Below are 15,381 nucleotides of genomic sequence, written 5' to 3' on the forward strand. Positions count from 1 at the left end.
TGATCGATCTACCGAGCATAAGATGAGTGTTGTTTTGTGGTCCGTATCGCGGGCAGGTGGACAGTTGGATGGACGGGATGGTATGATCGATAGATATACCGAGTGGCAGGGAGGGAGGGAAATAGGTAGATAGGTAGATGGGTAAGTCCGTGGCTGGATGGATGGAAATATGTACAGACAACAACAAGCCAAGCCAGACGACTTCTGCACAGCCCGGCTCGAAATGGTCTTGGTTTGACCCATCAGAAGAGTCGTCGAGGGTAAGTACACAGGCTGCATGTGATAAGATAATACACTACCGCGGCCGGAGGAGCACAAACAGGAGGCCCATGATGGCCATGCCGCCGGCGACACCTTCCATGGCCACGGTGGTCAAGTCCCGCTGCGACACCAGGATCTTGTGGTCGTCGCTGAACAGCGCCCTCAGCGAATCTTCGTACCCAGCGAGCCAGGACTCGGGTGATGTCCAGCGGGAGAGCCCCTGACTGGCGGGCTGCTGTGACGGCGTCACGTCGGCGAGGACCGAGGATGATAGAGCGCCATCCGAAGCGCCTGCAGCAGGCGTGGTGATCGTCTCTTCGGCCTCGATTTCGCGTGCCGTGACGATTTCGGCGGCTGCCTCGATGTTCGATAATGGTGGCGGCGTTGGAGCTTTCTCGTCTGATGTAGAACCTGTCACAGCATCCACGATCTGTTCAGCAATGTTGTCTGCCACCGCCTCGACTTTTTCGCCTGCTGTCATGCTCGTTGCAGCTTCCGCCATGCTCTGATTCGGCTGTACCGCTGCCATCTGGGGCTCTCCAACCCGTTCCTTCAGTGCCAACTCCACCTTCTCTTCGAAGCCTTTCACCAAGCGTTTCCTCCGCCAAGGCTCCAAGACGACCTGGAAGATGAGGAACAGCAGCACGTTGATTCCCATCAATCCCCACGTACCCCACGTGGACATCTGCCTTATTTTATCACTCCAAATTTGTTCTTCATGGTATCGGGCCAAGATCGCCTTGGCAAGCTTTGTGGAGGCTTCCTCATACCGGGCTTCTGCGTCGCTGACTTCCTTTTGGGCGGCAGATTCGGCTTGTTCGTTAGCGTGGTCTGATCGGTAAAGAGTGGTAAATCTCTCCAAATCCGCAGGCGACCAGGTATGCTTTCGATGTAGCAAGTCATTGACCTCACGTTGCGTAGTACTACGCTGAGCGATTGCATCACTGTACCGCTCCCGGGCGTCCTTCACTGCTGCACGACATTCCTGGACCACAGCTTCTTGTCGTTCTATGTCCGTCTTTAACGCTTCGATTCCCGAGTAGCCTGTCAGGTCATTGAGGCGACGAGAGGCCGTAAAGACGTGGGTTTGGAAGTTGTCCATGAAATGGGCGAAGCGTTGTTGAAGGTCTGTGTAGCGGGAGGAGATGGCGGACGGGAGGGGCTGACGGGAAGAATTGGACGACGGCGCAGGTCTCGGTTTATCGGGGGCCTTGTGTTCTTCAGATTTGGAGGCATGTACTATTGAGGAGGACTCGGGAATAGTGTGGACAATCGTTTCATCTTGATGGTGCTTGAGCTTGTGTGGCATCTGCGCCGCTGCATCTGCTCTCGAGTCCAGGCTCTCGTCTATTCGGTCCTTTGCATCTTCTATCTCTCGACTGATATCCGACTTCTTCTCGCTATAAAACCGAGCTTGAACAGCTATCCGCGGCGGTTGGTGAGTCCATGGCTGCGTATTTGCACGCACCACTGAGGAGAATTGACGAGGGGAAGCGAGGGATCGGTGGACGGGCTTCGCGGCACGAAAAGCGGACCATAGTGTCTGGGACAGTCGGAGGGGAGCTTGCTGCATCGCGAGCAGCAATCTGAACTTCACATCCACCGAGGCCACGAGCACAGTGTCACTGTTCCGGCTGAGCAGACACCACAAGGAACAGCTCCCATTGAGCGGCGAGTTTTTTTTTTCGGGGAGGCAGGTTTGCCGGCTCCGAGAACCCGTGGCAATAACACATAGAGCAATTGAGCCGGCGACGTCATCGGCGGCATAAATGCAGTTCTTGGCCGGGATTCCTCTTTGGGCCATGCAACCTCCCCGCCAAAAAAAGATCCCAATGCTGCTGGCCAACGTACACGGAAAATCTCTAACCTCAAACTATCCTCTGTTCCCCGGCGCGGCAAACCACCCAACCATAAATCGGATTACCTTGCGCTGACTCTTCCATCGGCCTTGTTCCGGTTAGAGGACAGAAAACGGCATCTAAGACCGACTATATCGGTCTGTAAGAGGTTTTCTCCCACTGCCTCTCTATCTTTGCCCTCCTCCATTTCGCTCTGAGGAACGCCCCCTAGACCGACTATTCAAGATGCCGTTTCCACAAACCCTCGAGGCCAAGCCTCGGGTGATATTCTTTACCGATTTCGACGGCACCATCACCCTCCAAGACACCAACGACTTCATCACCGACAACTACGGGATGGGCTACGAGAAGCGGCGGAAACTGTTTCACGCCGTCATCGACAAGACGGACACCTTCCGGAACACATTCCAGCAGATGGTGGACTCCTGGAACATGCCGTTCCCGCGCGTCCTGGAGATCCTGAAGGAGAACATCACCCTGGACCCAGCGTTTCGAGATTTTGTGCTGTGGGCCCGCGACCACAAGGTCCCCGTCATCGTGCTGAGCAGCGGCATGGCCCCCGTGCTGGAAGCCCTGCTGAACCACCTGCTGGGCGAAGACCTGATGCAGGATCTGGAGATCGTGGCCAACGCGACGCAGCTACGGCCGCCCGGGAACTCGCTCGACGCGCCCGATGGCTGGACGATCCGGTACCGCGACGACTCAGGCTTCGGACACGACAAGTCTCTCACGATCCGCCCTTACGCGGATGCCATCGCCAAGATGCCCGTGCATGAGCGACCCACGCTGCTGTATGCGGGCGACGGCGTCTCCGACCTGAGTGCCGCAAGGGAGACGGATCTGCTGTTCGCCCGAGAAGGCATGGATCTCGTGACTTACTGCGAGAATGAGGGGATCCCGTTCACGGAATTCAGCGGCTGGGACAGCATCCTCGAAGAGACCAAGGACATCTACGAGGGCCGTAAGACGGTCAAGAATCTCGCCGAGGAGGGTCTTAGGAGACATCGGACCAATTCTATGGAGTCGAACGGGGCGGTCAAGCCCACGATCAGATGAATCGTTGGCATTTGCACTTGAACGCAGCATTTCATGCAGGACGCGACAGGCACGCAAGCGAGGGATCCAGACTGGACGAACACGCGTGGGAATCGGAACTGATAAAATTCCAGGATGAGACGGCACAGATCTGCCACGAACTACCATAGACAGCGATAGACTTCGAATACAAATAGAACACGTGCATTGATGATGTCCAAGGAATACATATTGCTTCCCCCCGCCATGCTATTTAGACTCGACAACAAACCCCCTCCCATGGCCCCGTGTGTGCAATGTCGGGGAACAAGAATGTACTGTGAACCAGAAAATCAAGCGTGCTTTTCATCGTACTCGTTCAAAGCCCTCCGCAAACCCTCTTCGTCCCGGGGCACCACCCGCACGGTGTACCGGCGCGGCACGCTCACCAGCTGTGTCTGATCCTGCACGCCTTTCACGGGGTGCGTCTCGACCACGCCGTCGCCGTCGGCCGGGCGTACGTCTTTGATCTCGAACGCGCTGAGCAGCCGCAGGTAGATGGTGTACATCTCGCGGTTCGCCAGCAGACTGCCCGCGCACATGCGGTAGCCCAGGCCGTACGTGAACAGCGGGGCGTCCGGGTTCTCGAGCCAGCGCTCGGGCCGGAATGTGAACGGGTCCGACCACACCTCTGGGTCCATGTTGCAGGCCCAGGCGTTCAGGAACACGACGCTCCCCGCGGGAATCGTGTGACCGTTGTACACGACGTCCTTGACTGTGCCGCGGGGCAGGCTGAGCCGGAGCACGGTGTAGTATCGGAGCAGCTCTCGGACGAGGGCCACGATGTAGGGGATGGATTGGTCGTCATACGCGTCGCAGAGGATCTGGTCCTGCGGGTAGACCTTGCGGATCTCCTCGAGAGCCTTCTGTTGGATCTCGGGCCGTTGGGCGAGGAGCGCCATCGACCACGCGACCAGGGTCGTGAGCGTGTCCAGCCCGCCGGAGAGCATGGTCAGAGAAATGGAGATGAGTTCCTCGCTGTTGAGCTTCGCTTCCTTGTCGAGGATGACGTTCGCTTGAATGCAAGGTTGATGGATCCCCTTGGCCATCCGGTCGTCGAGGTCGTCGTTCAGTTTCTTCAGATAAACGTCTCTCCGGCGCCGCATGTCGCGGGCGTGCGCACTGCCGAAGCTGAACGGATTCAGTCGAAGAAGCGGGATATAGTCCTGCAGGTTGCCGGTGGTGGAACGGAACTTGGACACTTCTTCCTCCACGTGTGTGATTTCTCCAAATAGTTCGTCGTTTTGAGACGCCATGCGAGTTCCCCAATTCAAGGTCAGTGCCAACGACAGTGAAAGGCGTTGAATCATGGGCATCGGGTCAACAGGTGTCCGTCCGCCATCGCCATAAGTGAGGAACTCGTTCAAGAAATCCCGTGTCTCGACGTCGATGTGCGGGATGTACGTTGCCACACTCGGTTTATTCAGCGCAGATGCTGCGCCCTTTCTTCGCCTCTTCAGAGACTCTGAAAAGGGAGAGGTTCCGATCGTTGTCCCGCTTGTAGAACTCACTACCTTGTGAAAAGTGTAGAACTCGGGCCTAGAGGCCAGTGCTTGAGAATTTGCCCCGAAGATCTCGCGCGCGGCTTTGCTGCCGTTCACCACGATGACAGGGATGTTGCCCAGCATAATTTGGTATACGCTGCCATACTTCTGGGACCACAGCCGATATTGCTCTGCTGCGTTGACGCGAATTTGATGGATATTACCGATCATAGGCAGCCCGGAAGGGCCATCAAATCCCGGGATGCGTGCTTGGTGTCTTTGAATCTCGGTGATCAGCAGGTATAGAAGGGCGGAGGCTGCTGCGAAGTACGCCACGAATGCTAAGGGGGAGTCCTGGGCGTGGCCCACGAGGAATTTCAGTGTTTTGTCAATCATCTTGGAATTCCCGTAGATGGCTGATGAGAGGCAAAGAAAGAGAAATGAGAGAATGGGACGAGGGAGTGGTGTACAAGACGGAAGCCGAAGACAGTAAAACCCGGTATATATCACCCTCCAAACGAAAGATCCACCCCGGAATTCTGATGTGAGGGGATGGCACCGGGACTGTGGAGAGATACGGTGACCTCCCACCACGCCGCTGTCACATTCCGTGGTGTTTTTGTGGAGGGCGGAATCAGGACCGCAGCACGGAGATGCTCGCTTGAAGAAGCCCCAGGCTATAGGAATTCGTTCATTGGATACTTCTGCATGAACCAGGTTGTTTCGGTGGAGGCCATTCCGATGGATGGCCCCATCTCCATCAAACTGAAATATGCTGCAAATAGCATTCATTCCATGCTGAACCCAAGTAGTCAGAAAAAGCGAATGCCTCAAAGAAATGCGGTGGAATCCTGGGGGTTAATCCGGCGCCTGTAGCACATGGGACCTGCCAGTTCCTGATGGCATATCCGATGGCAGATCTGCTGTCACCTTCATTCTTGCGGAAACGATTGCCAGAATCTGGTCCCCCCAACGTCGTGGTCAGTAATACCAGGAATCATGTTGTTCCAGAACAGATGACCCATGTTCGGCGTGCAGAGCTCCTTGTGAAGTCCGCCCTCCCGATCAAACTTGACACCAAGTTCGGTGCGTTGCTCGCTTCCCTCGATTTTCTTGCCAATAAGTATTTCTTCATCAAGAGTGCCGGTCATAACGACTAGCATGTCATTCATGCCGATAATTCGCCAGGTAAGGCCACTGCCGCATTGGGAACAAAAGGACCGCATAGCTGTTTTGCTCGATTGGTATTCTTTGTAGGTTGGGCACTTGGTAATGTCGTCGACAAATTGCGACGGGTGAATAAGAATATCGTGCGAGACCAATGCTCCAGTCCATTTGCGGCACATTGTACATTGACAAGTGGCTGCCTGGCGGTATAGTTAGTGCTATACACCATACCGGGAGCGAGCATCATACATTGGCTGGCCACGCCGCGGTCTCTGGAAACACCACTTTGTATCGAATGGAGCCGCAAAGACAACCACCAGAGATTGATTCAGGCCGGGAAGCCATCTTAAGTGATGTCTCGACAACACAGGGATTGCTTGAGAGGATGGATGTGGGGGAGTTATCAAGCAGTACTGTTAGCATATGCCCTATTCCTGAGGTAGTCGAGGAACTTTTTATATCCAGGGGGCCTTTCCATGCAACGCAAGGTATGATGAAGCCTGTTAGGCAACGGCGGTGATTGATAATTTTGGTTATCTAAGTTGATCTCTTCATCCTTGTCACATCGAATGAAGCCAAGAAAAGTTGTCGACGCATTTCCTGCCTTGGCCACCCGAACTAGGAGAGGCCGGGATCATTTGAGAGGGTGTCAACGCCAGAGCATTGTCTCGTATTTGCTGGCCAAACACGGTAGGAATGCAGAGCAAGGCATGTATACTCGGAAAACACCAACCGGCCGATGCTTGGAGAAGCCTTGGCCGTGGCTTGCCAACTAGGCATCCAAATTTTGTCAGTTATAGATACAGTGTGATTGGTACCTTGTTGAGGTCGTATTCGGTAAGCGACGTAACCTGGCCATGTCGGTTGGTGTTGTGTACTAAATTCCAGTGGTGCTTAGCGGGCTTTACAGCCATCTTCAGGTGGTGAACGTATACTGCATCTGGCTGAATACGATGCACAGGCTCATTTTGCTGCTTTCCGACTTCTCCTGGAACCCGGTACCGGCTCGGCTTTTTTGTCAGAGGACGAGGATGCACCGTTTGCTGCAACTGGTTTTTCGGTGTTTTTGTTCTGTTCTGTCTCCTTCTTTGCTGCAGCCCTCTTCTTAGCACCTATTTTCTCCAGGTGCTCGATCTGCTTTTCACTAAACTCCCACAGCTTCTTTGCGACTTCCTCGTTTTTGACTTCTGGTCTCAAAGGCTCGTACTGCCTGCACTCTTTGATCATCTTCCCGCCTGCACCTCGACCATACTCGGCGTCCATGGCGGCGAGAAGATAACTCTGGGCGCCCTGTATCGGGGATTTGAGAATGAGCCACCATAACGGCCAGGTGATTAGGTAAAGCAAAAGACCCCATATTAGACCTCCTGACAGCCAACGGCGGGTGCCCGGTGTGCGGCAATAACCAGGATCGATGATCAGGGCTCGAGCATTGTTTGGTTGTTTGTCTGGTCTTTTATAGGCGTCGAGGTGTTTCTGGAATGCATGTGCAAAGGTCATGACTGCTAATTTGCTTCGGCCGTACGAAGCACTTCCGGCTCTGGAGGCTTTATCCGTGGCTTCAAAGTCCAACTTTCCGCCGATATAGCTGCTGCATGTGCTGAACAAAATCCTCACGTCTCGGTCTGGAGGCTGGGCACGAATGGCGGGAGACAGAATACTGAGTAGATGAAATGTGCTGAGGAAGTTGATCATCCACTCGGCCTCCAGCCCATCTATTGTCTCTTGAGGCGTGCCGAAGTAAGGAGTCATTACATTGGCACAGAGAATGACCATGTCCAATCTTCTCGGAGGTGCGTTATCCACCCATTTCGTGGCAAAGAGCCGTATTGAATGTAACGAAGAGAGGTCGACTTGTTCGGCATATATCAATTCATTATTCGTGATAGTCCGCACATCTTCAATGTAGTCCACGAGGAAAGGGTCCGAGGGGGGATGATGGGTCAGGAGGATGATCTGGGCTCCTCTCCTCGCCAGTTCTTGCACGACGGCGGCTCCTATCCCTGATGTTCCTCCCTACAGATTCTGCATCAGAAAGCACATGGAAAGGTCATAGACGTGTCATCTTACCGTGACCATCACCACCTTCCCATGCATCAGTCGTTCTGATCGACATTTCGCTCCGCCAAAATACAGTTTCAGCAAAGCGATAATACCTGCTATTGCTGCGCCCTTTGCGACTGTCCAGATATAGGGGATCTTTAGGAAATCTCTGCCGAAGCCCTCGACCAGCAGTTCAATAGGCATCGTTCTCTTGAGTCGCTCGAAATGCGGGAAATGGAGTGAGCTAATTGAAGTCTGGCCAGAGACAAGAAATCCATACTCATAAATTCATAAGGAACTCCGCTCAGTCCGCCTATCGCAGGCCGCGGGTGCCTGAAAGGCTAGCAAGCCACCTGGCAATGACGCCACAACGCCCCGAAGTTTCTAAGCAGCATTCCCAGTACATGGACACGAACGCTTTCAAGCATCCTTTCCAGCGTTCATGGCAGACACGGATGAAGACTATTACCTCCCGCCCCAGGATCAGCGCGTCTTCGGAGCCGGCATAAGACGCAAGAAGATCAACTTCGTTCCCGCATCCTCTTCGGATACACAATTACCTAGCTCAACACCGTCGACCTCGACCAGCGCCGCGTCTCGCTATCTAGCTATTGTTCTCCCACATGCTGGTGACACTCGGAGTAAAGATGCGGAAGCAGACTTGAGCCCAGAACCTCAAGCCCTGTGCGCCGTTTGCAATCAGCCCATCTCATCCACCGAGGACGCACTCTCTACAAACCATGAGACCTCAATCGCGCATCAAGTATGCCTGAAACACTCTCATCCGCCGTCTGATCTTGACCGCGATCGCGTCGGTCTACGATACTTGTCGAGCTATGGCTGGGATCCCGATTCTCGAAGAGGACTGGGAGCAAGAGAAGAGGGTATCAGAGTGCCTATCAAGACGAAGGAGAAAAACGACACGGCGGGCCTGCGCGAAACGATCGACGAGGACGAAGTGACTGTGGCAAAGAAGAAGCATAACGCCAAAAAGAAAGAAGACAAGATCGTGAAATTGGACGCAAAACAAGTCCGGATCATGGACCATGAAGCAAAGAAACGGGCCGAGAAGTTGAGACAGCTGTTCTACGGTCCGGACTTGAAAAAATATTTGGGTCCAGACGCTTGAACGATCCAACATATGCGACTCGATAAAACCTGGCTCGAATTGTATCAGAGAGGGCAGAACTCGGCCCTCCCCCGTGCAGTGACCATGACGGGATTACATGACTATACACAGCTTCCGCCGTCCCCTCTCCCTCCACCGCCTGACGCCACGCTAAGCCACCATCACACAAGCATGCGCTTCTAGTGCTTCTTGAACAACCCTAGGTGTTTCTTCTCCTTATCTTTCTTCAGCTTGTGGTGCCCACCATCAGCAGGAGGCGGCTGGTGGGGTTGTGATGCTTTCGACGGTGCGGTGGCTGTGCCGACCCCAGGGCGTACACCATTCTGTGGTGGTCTACCACCAAGATTCATGTTTGCCATGGCTTCAGTCGGTGGTCGAGCCTTGTCGGGTGGCCTGCCGTTAGCAGGTTGCTGAGGTCTCGGTTGCTGCTGGGCCTGTTGAGCAGGCTCCGACATCCATGCTGGGAGCCGTGGGGCGGCTTGATCCACTGGCAAATCCAGTTGCCTTCGCCCAGTACTGAGTTGGCTCACTTGGCGCAGGAAACTTTTCGGTGTTATCATGTGGGTCGTCGCAAGGAAGACCTCTTTACCAGCCATGTGAGAGACTTCGTAGCAGGCCCGTGCTTCGGCGTAGGTCGCCCCGCCAGCCACGAACACAATGATGCGTTGGCGTGGCTTGTTGGATTGAGAGCGCGTTTGAGCCCATGTAGGTTTGCCTGTATTCCTCAGAGAAGTCTGGGAGACGCCGGTCTGCATGTTTGGGTCGCTCAGATGTGGCTTCACGGGAGGGAACACATTTGCATCCAATGTACCCTGGCATTGTTCTTCGAGCATGTACCTCAGAGCAGGCTCGAATCGTGACAAACTCACTTCCTCCATATTGCTGACATCTCTAACCTTCGGTGGGAACAATGGCGTTGGGGTGGGCGTCGCGTCTTTCAATTGCTTCTCAATCCTAGCACCCAAAGTTATCAGGTTATAAATGATCTCGCCATCCATCGGCGAGAGTTCGCCGTGACATCGCAATTTTTCGATGTCTCCCCTCAAGATACCATTCTTGTACAAGATGTATAAGATTAAGAGTCGGACCCGGTCCTCGTGGACAACACTGTCGTCGTCAAGCAGCCTGACGACCTGATCTGCTAGATTCTTCGGTTTCTTGTTCTCCTCATCGAGTCCGGTGGCAAGAGACTGCTCGACGGAGACCACATCCAGGAGCTTACGGTCCGCAAAGATTTTTGCGCATTTTTCAGCCATATCGATATGAAGTGAAAACGCTTCTTTGCCCTCCTGGAATTCTGGAAGTCCCGCCAACATGTCCTTGATGGTGTTGATACTCGCAGGTTGTCCATCGTTGTCGGCAAATTGTGGATTCTTGGCTTGGAATTTCCTAAACTCTTCGCTCAATTTCACGAGAAGGTCTTTCATGTGCATGTGGCGGTGAGCGACCCAGAGGTTGTCTTTCTCTGTGATCTCCACATCTTTTTCTTCTTGATCCGGTTGACCTCGCCTGATGACGTTTCTGTAGGTTATCTTGTCCTCGTCGTCTCGTATTGGTAAGAGATCCATTGCCATGGCTTGATATGTCAATTCGTGGACAAAGGGCGACATCAGGTCCATGGACCGGTCTGTGATCAGTAGAACTGCTCGTGGCCGGTTCCCAGGGTTCTGGGGAGGAAAGTCGTTCCGTGGATCACGAGCATACTCGTCCAATGCGCTCTGCACGAAACTGGCAAGATGGTAGCAAAGGACATCAGCAGCATGTCTCTGGTGGTCTCTCGGCTTGTAGAATCGAATCAGAGGGTACTCGCCCAAGGAGACACATATTGACACGATTTTCTGGGTTATGCTGTCCAAGTGGTCCTTAACCAACGAGTCACAAGCGGGGTGGAAGAGGACGTGGAAACTCCATGGTTGTCGGAATGAGACCAGGTTGCATTCTCTAGGGAAATACTCGACATTCAAGGTCCGAGATTCGACGATCAACTGTGCCCGAGACTCTGAGCGAAACAGCTCTTCTCCAAGACCTCTTGGTAGTTGTGAGGTCCAGATCAGATGAGCACGTCGGTATCTCTTTCGGCTAAGATCAGCCTTGAGGCTTTCGACGATATGCGGTAGAGGGGAGAGGAGGTAAATGGCATCGGTGTCGGAGAGAGTCTGCCTGCGATCTTCGAGGAGTTCGATGTTGGTGATGTTGGCGTTGAGGATATCGTCCTCTTTACAAACGTTGTATACAATCCGTTTGCTTTGCTCGTCCAAGATCAAGACTTTCCAATCTCGTCCACTGGTAGCCCGAATCGTGCCTAGAACGATATTGCGCTGGATTTCGAGGATGGAGGTTGCCATGGTAGGCAGAAGGAATCAGAGCCAAGGATCTTGTTCACATGCTCATGAGGTCGGAATGGCTTCGAGACTCTGTACAAACTGTTTATTAAATGTTGAACATGCCCTTCCCGTTTCATGTGTGCATGCATCGATGTGCTTTGGCTGTGGGGTGGGATACTTTGTCGCAAGCTGCGGTGACATCGGTCCGCACTTCAGCCTCGCCCTAAGGAAAGCCTAACACGTGATCAGGCTGAATATATCTCCAACTTTTTCAATGACGACCATGAAGACGGTGGCGTTCTCTCCCTTCCGATACTATACAATAGTGATTCGAGGAGGTCTGCGTTGGCGGTGTGATCAATTCTCTCAGTTTTTGGTATCTTTCTGAAGCCTTCTTACAACGCTGCCGGCAGTTGCCCTGGCATGTTGACTCCTTCAACCCGTCGAGCGCAATGCCTCTTCTGTTCATTTCGAGCCTTCTTTGCATTAACGCCGAGACGATGTTCTGAGAATCTCCGTGTCCTCTCTACCACCGCTGGTCGGCCGGACAGAAAACACCATAAAGCCCCCCTTTCTGTGAGATCCGTTGTCTCTGATCCCTCAAAGTCTCGCCGGCCAAGTCGGCGTCCGGTCCCTAAAACAATTCAGATCTCGCCCGATGCGAGTCACAACCGTGTTCGTGTCAGCTTGTCGAAATTGAAGAAGCGCTTGGAGACCACAAAAGTGACAGCAGAATCAGAAGTTACACAACTTGCAGCGCTCGATCCTCGTGGGACGTACTGGCCTGCATTCAGAGAACGGCTCGAAAATGTATTGGTCGGACAGGGCGATTCTGAAAGTGCGGATTTTGACGGACTGATATATGATATTGGCCGTGCGCAGTTGGGCGACTGGCAGACCGAACTCCCGAGAGTGCTACATTTTGGCTTCATTGATTACGTCCTCGTGAGAAAGGCACAAGATGCTCCGCAGGAGGGTTCGGTGCTTGATGACCTGCAATTCCCTACAGAATGGTATACCAATGCTCGACAAGTGCAAAGAGATGTCCATTTGCACATCGGCCCGACCAACTCAGGGAAAACCTACAATGCCCTGAAACGTCTCGAAGAGAGCGGAGACGGGTTCTACGCGGGTCCTCTGCGGTTGCTAGCACACGAAGTATATTCGAGGTTCAAAGCAAAGGGTGTTCCCTGCGACCTTATAACTGGAGACGATGTTCGGCTAGAGGATGACCCTAATACGAAGCTACGCGCCTCGACTGTGGAAATGGTCGACATCTCCGCGCGGTTTGAGGTCGCCGTGATTGACGAGGTGCAGATGATGGCTGACCAGGATCGAGGTTGGGCCTGGACTCGAGCCTTTCTTGGTGCCAATGCAAAGGAAGTTCACATTTGTGGGGAAACTCGAGTGCTTCCCCTTGTCCGCGAGCTGACAGCATCTACCGGTGATATACTTCATGTGCATGAGTATAAGAGGCTGAATCCGCTCAAGGTCATGACAAAGAGTCTGCGAGGAGACCTCAAAAACCTACGCAAGGGTGACTGCATTGTAGCCTTTTCGGTGGTGAACATACACGCGTTGAAAAAGCAGATTGAACTGGACACAGGCCGCCGTTGTGCCATTGTATACGGAAGTCTTCCTCCCGAAACCCGGGCGCAGCAGGCCGCTCTGTTCAACGACCCCAACAATGACTACGACTTTCTGGTCGCCAGCGATGCTATCGGCATGGGATTGAACCTGTAGGATGCCTTTGGTGAATTCGAAGACGGCAGAGCTAATGTCTGACTAGGAGCGTGAAACGGATCGTCTTCCACAGTGTTTCGAAGTTCAATGGGACTTCCATTGTGCAGCTGTCCACTGCTCAAATCAAGCAAATTGGTGGTCGAGCTGGACGTTTCCGAAATGCGCATCAGGCCATGCACAACACCGCAGCCACTTCGGAGTCTAATGTGGGATTGGTCACGACTCTCAATGATGAGGATCTCCCTCTGGTGCGAGCTGCCATGGATTCAGAGGCTGCACCAATTAAAAGAGCAGGCATGCTTCCACCCGCCGAGGCCATGGAAGAGCTTGAGAGTCGTCTACCAAAAGGAGTCCCTTTTGAATACATCCTGAGGCGTCTGTGTGGAAAAGCCGCCACGCACGAACGATTTCGAGTCTGCAGCATTCGAGACCAAAGTCGAATTTCTCGAGTGATCGAACCTGTCCGAGAGTTGACCATGACCCAACGCATCATGTTGACAGCTGCACCGGCCACTTCAGCCTCACAAGCAATGGACGAGGTGATGCGAGCTTTTGCGAGATGTGTGGCGGAGCGAAGACAGGTGACGATCGTCGACGTACCTGAAGTCCAACTAGAGGTTCTTGAAAGGCCCATCTCCGGGGACCGAGCATACTTGGAAAGTTTAGAAGACCTCCACAAGTCCCTAGTCCTGTACCTCTGGCTTAGTTACAGGTTCTTGGGCATCTTCAAGGACAGGGAGATGGCGGTGTACGCCAAAGAGCTGGTAGAAGAACGAATCAACACCTGTCTCCTCGAATTTTCTGCTAACCCCGATCTACGGAAGAGAGTCCTGTCATACAAAAAAAGGATGACTCTCCCGTACATCGAAACCGAAGAAAATGAAACAACCAATCAAGGACCTCAATCAGAGCTACCAAAAGAAGGCAAAGCCGTTCCTGTCAACTGGGTCCGGGGTTCTGCAGCCGTTGAGTTCGACGAATCTCTGCCTCCACAGACCTACAATGTAGCGCACGGATGATTGGCGCTCTTGTCCGGTTCTTGCAGGATATGTGAAGGCCTCGCATCCTGCCAAAAGCAGCAACGTATCTCGACAGACAGACGCAGTATATCTTGCAAACGGGGATTCACCACAACCCTGTAGCACATTCTGCAGAGCATGATGGAGATTGTCGTTCAGGAAAATATCAAGTGGTCACGATGTGCACAAAAAAGTGTACGGGAGTGAATGAATCTTCCATTGTGTTGCTATGTGGTACCGTGTATCAATGGCTTTCTTCCACCAATACCAATCTCAATGCTTCCTCAAGCGACTTGATGCTGAGTCGGTCTTAATGTCACTCAATGTGCTCATTGTTGAGTAATGTGTTTGTCGGCGCCCGCCGATGGGTTAGAAGCTGCCATTTCACGAGCGAGTTGATCTTCGGTCTTTTTGTTGCCATGCAGAATCAGTCGGTTCAAGAAGCTCCCCGGCTTGCCGGCGTCGTGTCCATCTCTCTCTGCGTCATCGGCCTCTTTGGTGACATAGTCCATGGTTTCCTCGTCGGCTGAATCATGCTCGTCGAAGTTGACTGGATACAATGTTAGCAGGGGAGCCCGCCGGCAATCCGGATGGAAAGAAGGATGAACAGTGAGGACCAGGGGATAGGGATTGGTTGGACGCAAGACCGTCCATCTCATGCTTTGTAGTTACTACTGGAGGGGTTCTCAAGAAGACAACGAGGAAATGATGTACTGACCTTCTTTGTCTTTGTGGCTGAGACGGCGCTTGATCTTTGCTCGAATGTTCTCCATTTTCAGTGACGGTGATGTCAATACGTCAGGCTTGGATGAACTCTGTACAAAGCCAGATGACTGCAGGAGGGTGTTCTTTGTAGGAGGGTAATGGATAGCTGGAAGAGAAATGAAGGACGGTTGTAGACAGTTGAGGGCGGGGTGAAGGGTGCCTTTTTCTACCTTGCTCGAGATGAATCTGAGGGTTCAAGGAGGGGTGATCTACCGACAATTGACGCGATGCAGGCACCGTCGTCACCATCCCACCCACCGTGTAATGCCATTTCAGGGCCTCGACTCAAGAAAGACCCGGCCATTCACCTGGCAAGAGATCGAGCCCATTCGCCAGGTGCCACCCAGGGATCCAACAGAGCTTGCGCCACCGAGTCGCCGTTGGTGCCGCCACCCAGATCGAGCCAACCCAAGCGAGGCGAGGCTCTTTGATCCGCAGGCTGCATCCCGCTTCGGCTTCGCAAAATTTCCATGTCCATCTCCGACACCGAGAATACCACACACTAAGGGCCGA

General features: G+C 53.3%; 9 protein-coding genes across 9 annotated transcripts; 3 read left to right on the forward strand and 6 right to left on the reverse strand.

Annotated features, from left to right (window-relative positions):
- Positions 1–295: 295 nt before the first annotated feature.
- On the reverse strand, positions 296–1,834 carry AYL99_01934 (hypothetical protein; the record flags this gene model as incomplete). The annotated part of the gene is made up of 1 exon (XM_018833450.1): positions 296–1,834. The coding sequence occupies one exon, from the start codon at positions 1,832–1,834 to the stop codon at positions 296–298; it is 1,539 nt and encodes a 512-aa protein (XP_018696074.1).
- Positions 1,835–2,345: 511 nt separating this feature from the next.
- Positions 2,346–3,176, forward strand: AYL99_01935 (hypothetical protein; the record flags this gene model as incomplete). The annotated part of the gene is made up of 1 exon (XM_018833451.1): positions 2,346–3,176. One exon carries the CDS (start codon positions 2,346–2,348, stop codon positions 3,174–3,176), a length of 831 nt encoding a protein of 276 aa, XP_018696075.1.
- Positions 3,177–3,487: 311 nt separating this feature from the next.
- On the reverse strand, positions 3,488–5,074 carry AYL99_01936 (hypothetical protein; the record flags this gene model as incomplete). The annotated part of the gene is made up of 1 exon (XM_018833452.1): positions 3,488–5,074. One exon carries the CDS (start codon positions 5,072–5,074, stop codon positions 3,488–3,490), a length of 1,587 nt encoding a protein of 528 aa, XP_018696076.1.
- Positions 5,075–5,610: 536 nt separating this feature from the next.
- On the reverse strand, positions 5,611–6,190 carry AYL99_01937 (hypothetical protein; the record flags this gene model as incomplete). Its single annotated transcript, XM_018833453.1, has 2 exons — positions 5,611–6,045; positions 6,095–6,190. 2 exons carry the CDS (start codon positions 6,188–6,190, stop codon positions 5,611–5,613), a joined length of 531 nt encoding a protein of 176 aa, XP_018696077.1.
- Positions 6,191–6,808: 618 nt separating this feature from the next.
- AYL99_01938 (hypothetical protein) lies at positions 6,809–8,092 on the reverse strand (the record flags this gene model as incomplete). The annotated part of the gene is made up of 2 exons (XM_018833454.1): positions 6,809–7,861; positions 7,916–8,092. The coding sequence occupies 2 exons, from the start codon at positions 8,090–8,092 to the stop codon at positions 6,809–6,811; spliced, it is 1,230 nt and encodes a 409-aa protein (XP_018696078.1).
- A 238-nt stretch (positions 8,093–8,330) lies between these two features.
- AYL99_01939 (hypothetical protein) lies at positions 8,331–9,017 on the forward strand (the record flags this gene model as incomplete). The annotated part of the gene is made up of 1 exon (XM_018833455.1): positions 8,331–9,017. The coding sequence occupies one exon, from the start codon at positions 8,331–8,333 to the stop codon at positions 9,015–9,017; it is 687 nt and encodes a 228-aa protein (XP_018696079.1).
- A 179-nt stretch (positions 9,018–9,196) lies between these two features.
- On the reverse strand, positions 9,197–11,362 carry AYL99_01940 (hypothetical protein; the record flags this gene model as incomplete). Its single annotated transcript, XM_018833456.1, has 1 exon — positions 9,197–11,362. The coding sequence occupies one exon, from the start codon at positions 11,360–11,362 to the stop codon at positions 9,197–9,199; it is 2,166 nt and encodes a 721-aa protein (XP_018696080.1).
- Positions 11,363–11,624: 262 nt separating this feature from the next.
- Positions 11,625–14,103, forward strand: AYL99_01941 (hypothetical protein; the record flags this gene model as incomplete). The annotated part of the gene is made up of 3 exons (XM_018833457.1): positions 11,625–11,666; positions 11,990–13,080; positions 13,131–14,103. 3 exons carry the CDS (start codon positions 11,625–11,627, stop codon positions 14,101–14,103), a joined length of 2,106 nt encoding a protein of 701 aa, XP_018696081.1.
- A 329-nt stretch (positions 14,104–14,432) lies between these two features.
- On the reverse strand, positions 14,433–14,876 carry AYL99_01942 (hypothetical protein; the record flags this gene model as incomplete). The annotated part of the gene is made up of 2 exons (XM_018833458.1): positions 14,433–14,653; positions 14,822–14,876. 2 exons carry the CDS (start codon positions 14,874–14,876, stop codon positions 14,433–14,435), a joined length of 276 nt encoding a protein of 91 aa, XP_018696082.1.
- Positions 14,877–15,381: the final 505 nt, after the last annotated feature.

This window comes from Fonsecaea erecta, assembly GCF_001651985.1.
Source record: "Fonsecaea erecta strain CBS 125763 chromosome Unknown Scaff2, whole genome shotgun sequence".
In the NCBI taxonomy this organism is placed as follows: Eukaryota; Fungi; Ascomycota; class Eurotiomycetes; order Chaetothyriales; family Herpotrichiellaceae; genus Fonsecaea; species Fonsecaea erecta.